Source organism: Gossypium arboreum, chromosome 12 (genome assembly GCF_025698485.1).
Source record: "Gossypium arboreum isolate Shixiya-1 chromosome 12, ASM2569848v2, whole genome shotgun sequence".
In the NCBI taxonomy this organism is placed as follows: Eukaryota; Viridiplantae; Streptophyta; class Magnoliopsida; order Malvales; family Malvaceae; genus Gossypium; species Gossypium arboreum.
Genome location: NC_069081.1, coordinates 108,555,294 through 108,558,839, shown reverse-complemented (window position 1 = coordinate 108,558,839; position 3,546 = coordinate 108,555,294). Strand labels below are relative to the sequence as shown.

Here is a 3,546-nt window from a genome sequence, read left to right as displayed (position 1 = left end):
ATGATTTCGTGAGATTTTTATCTCCGCATGGTCATAGGGAAATGTATTCCCCTAAACTGAACTCGATCCATATGAGCCTATAATGGGTGAGGATTGAGGAATCTATTGGTTCGGGTACTTTACTCTAGAACCGAGCTACATATAGTGAACCTTAAGAGCTATCCTTAGGCAGAGCCGCGTCAAGCCTTAGTCATTACCCATATGTGTGTTATGATTATCTTTGTTGTTATACTTGTATTTTATTACTCATATTTGATACTAACTTGTGTTTTGTTTTGGTTGTGTTTTACATGACATTGCATACTAAAGGAGGGTGTTGCTTCGTATTCGATTACTACGTTAGAAAGTTTAACATAGAGAATAAATTTCTTAGTAAAGTTGAGGATAATGCGACCGTTCGTGCATGGTCAGAGAAGTTACAAACAGAGAAAGGGGATAGCCTGACAGGATATACATTAGAGTTGCAGAATTTTACTTGCATCAATGTAACACAGAATGAGCTGCAGGAGTTGAAAGACATATGGACTCATTGGGATGAGGGCACTAAACTGTTGTTCCACCAGAGTTATGGTGATATACCATACTTGCTTGATGTTAATGTGGATAAGCGTTTGTTCCGAGGTATGACTCAATTTTGGAATTCTGCTTATAATTGTTTCACTTTTGGGGAAGTAGATTTGGTTCCTACCTTGGAAGAATATACTACTTTGTTGAGGAGTCCAAAAGCTCAAGTGAGAAAAGTTTATGCTAAGGTTTCTAATGGTCAAACCTTTGCGAAGAGGTTAGTGAATATTTCGGGGATGAGTGAATCTTGGGTCACTGCTAGGATTCAACAAAAGGGGGATAGTAAGTGTATTCCCTGGGAAAATTTGAGAGATTTGGTTTTGATGCATCCGAATGAAAAGAAAAGGGTTGATATCTTTGCCTTAAGCATCTATGGATTGGTAATTTTTCCTAAGGCTTTAAGGCATGTTGATGAGGTAGTCACTGATTTGTTTGATCGTCTCGAAAAGGGAGTCACACCTGTACCGACAATACTGGTCGAGACGTTTAGATCTTTGAGCATATGCCGGAGGACAGGGGAAGGTCGATTTATTGGATGTGCATAGTTGTTGATGGTATGGTTTCACAGGTATTTTTGAAAAGTGAATAGGGTTTCGTACCGGGTTTTCTCTGAAGGTTACTCCCCATTAAAAGAAGAAATGGCTAGGCAAAGGAGAGATGATATTTCAAAAGAGAAATGGATGAAAATTCTCCAGAATCTCAAGGAGGATGATGTGGAGTGGAGAGCTTTCTAAATGGTTCCTGATGAAATCTTGTATCGATGTGGAAGCTATAATTGGGTGCCATTGTTAGGAATTTGGGGAGCTACTGGATATACTTATTTACTTGCATTGAGGCAATATAAATCGAGGCAGTTCATACCTACGACGTACGGGCTAGCTTAGTGTAAATTCCCATATTAAGGAGACCACTATAGGAAGAAAGTTCGAGAGTTATCTGATGCTTGGAGGCAAACGCGCTGAATGAAGAGGCTGACTGTTGGTTCCTTGGTAACACCTGAATACAATGGATGGTTTAGGAAACGGGTCAATGATAATATTCCTAGACCAAGTTTGGAAAGCGCTCGACCAATGAAGGAACAGTTACAAATTGCCCCGTCAGAGTTGGAAACTATAAATCAAGATTTTGAGAAAAAGAGTTCTGAGTTTGGGAAGAAGATCGAGCAGTTGGAAGAAGAAAAGATGCACCTAAAGTTAGATGTGGAGATTCAAAAGTCAGAGGAGGAAAAGTTACTGAAAAGGAAGAATGAAGTTGAGGAAGATTTGGAAAGCTTGAAAACAGATTACAAGAAGTTACGCTTGTTGATGAGGACTGTTGGATTAGGAAAGACTTCGGAACAATGGCGCCAAGAAGTTTGAGAAAAAAGAAATAGGGTTGATCAATGGGAAAAAAAGTTCCAGGACGCTTAAGCTCGGAATGAAACCTTGGAGAGAAATCTGTCGGAGAGTAAGAATGAAAAAGATGAATTAAGAGCCAGAGTAGCGGAACTGGAGAGATCTCTATGTTTATACTGGAATCGCAATTCTGTAACAGAGTTGAGAGCAAGTTTAAGTAAGATCGAGGAAATAAAAGGGAAAATAGAAGAGTTAGAGGCAGCATTGCAAAGTTGTGAAATGAAGATTGGGTTCTTAGAGGAAAATGAGGAGCAATGGAAGAATCAGCTTTATCATTCTCAAGACCAAGTTAGAAATAAGGATTATATCATGGGAGAAGCCGTAACACAAATTCGAGAAGTAGCTGATTATTTGCAGTCTTTGGCGGTACAGACAGACGTATTAAGTGTGAAGTACGAGTTGGAGTCAGATAGGGGACAGGAATTAGCTTCGTTGCTTAGGAAAATTAAGGCCCTGAGTGTTAGGGCAAAGTCATATTTGTAACTCAGTTTTATGTAAAGAATTTTATTTTCTAGTAAAGTTTTCTAAAAGGAATTGAATCAGAATTGATGCCTTCTTTGCATTCATACATTTGCATTACATTACATCATATGCATTAAAGATCATAACAAGATTCTAATTAATTAAAAATTATCTCAGTAATCTGGAAACCAACAAAAATACACCAAATACGCATCCCTACGGTACGACGAAAAAGACTAAGTCAATGGACAAAAAGACTAGAAAAGTTAGAGCAAATGCAAAAGGATATGCAGGAACAAATGCAGTCACAGATGCAAGAGCAGCTGGTTAAGATTCAGCAAGAGATGAAAGAACAAATGATGGAGTCCCAAAGAGAAATGATGAGTCAGTTGTCCCATTGCTGATGGGAAGAGTGGATAAGGGAAAAAGCCCTATGGACAATGTTGGGGAAAATAATGAAGACCCTCAATATCCTCCTGGTTTCACTCCTATACATGTGCAGACACAATCTGAGATTAATGTGCAGAAGCCATCTATTACGATCAGGCCTCAGCAGTTTCAAGCTGGGGTTTCAGTACCAATAAATTTTCAAGCTGGTTTAGGTTATAATCCTAGTAACAACTCAAATAATCCAATGGTCCCTAATTTGGATGAGGTCGCGAAAGAGGAAAGAGCAAAGGTGGAGTCACAAAAGCAGTTAGAAGAACGGTGTAAATGGTTGGAGGAAAAGGTCAGAGCAATGGAAGGTGTTGATAGACACCTGGAAATTGATGCAAAAAATCTAAGTTTGGTCCCAGACTTAGTACTGCCATACAAGTTCAGGATGCTAGAACTTGAGAAATACAATGGAACGAGCTGTCCTGAAGCTCATATTACTATGTTTTGCAGAAGGATGACAGGGTATGTTCATAATGATTAATTGTTGATTCATTGCTTTTAAGACAGCTTGGTAGGGGTAGTTGCTAAATGGTACAATCAATTAAGTCGAAACAGAATTAGTTTATGGAAAGATTTAGCACAGGCGTTTATGAAGCAATACAGCCATGTGAAAGATATAACTCCCAATAGAATTACTTTGCAGAATATGGAGAAGAAACCAAACAAAAGTTTTAAGCAGTATGCGCAG

At 38.7% G+C, this 3,546-nt stretch overlaps 1 protein-coding gene across 1 annotated transcript; it reads left to right on the top strand.

Moving 5' to 3' along the window:
- Window positions 1-1,526: 1,526 nt before the first annotated feature.
- On the top strand, window positions 1,527-2,441 carry LOC108478020 (uncharacterized). Its single transcript, XM_017780460.1, has 2 exons — window positions 1,527-1,916; window positions 1,995-2,441. Exons 1-2 carry the CDS (start codon window positions 1,527-1,529, stop codon window positions 2,439-2,441), a joined length of 837 nt encoding a protein of 278 aa, XP_017635949.1.
- Window positions 2,442-3,546: the final 1,105 nt, after the last annotated feature.

What these genes read in the sequence shown, in the direction of transcription:
- LOC108478020 (XM_017780460.1), top strand. Translation starts at nt 1,527, where the DNA reads ATGAAGAGGCTGACTGTTGGTTCCTTGGTAACACCTGAATACAATGGA. An exon ending in CGGAACAATGGCGCCAAGAA is followed by an intron (nt 1,917 to 1,994) that starts GTTTGAGAAAAA and finishes GAAACCTTGGAG; the next exon opens with AGAAATCTGTCGGAGAGTAA.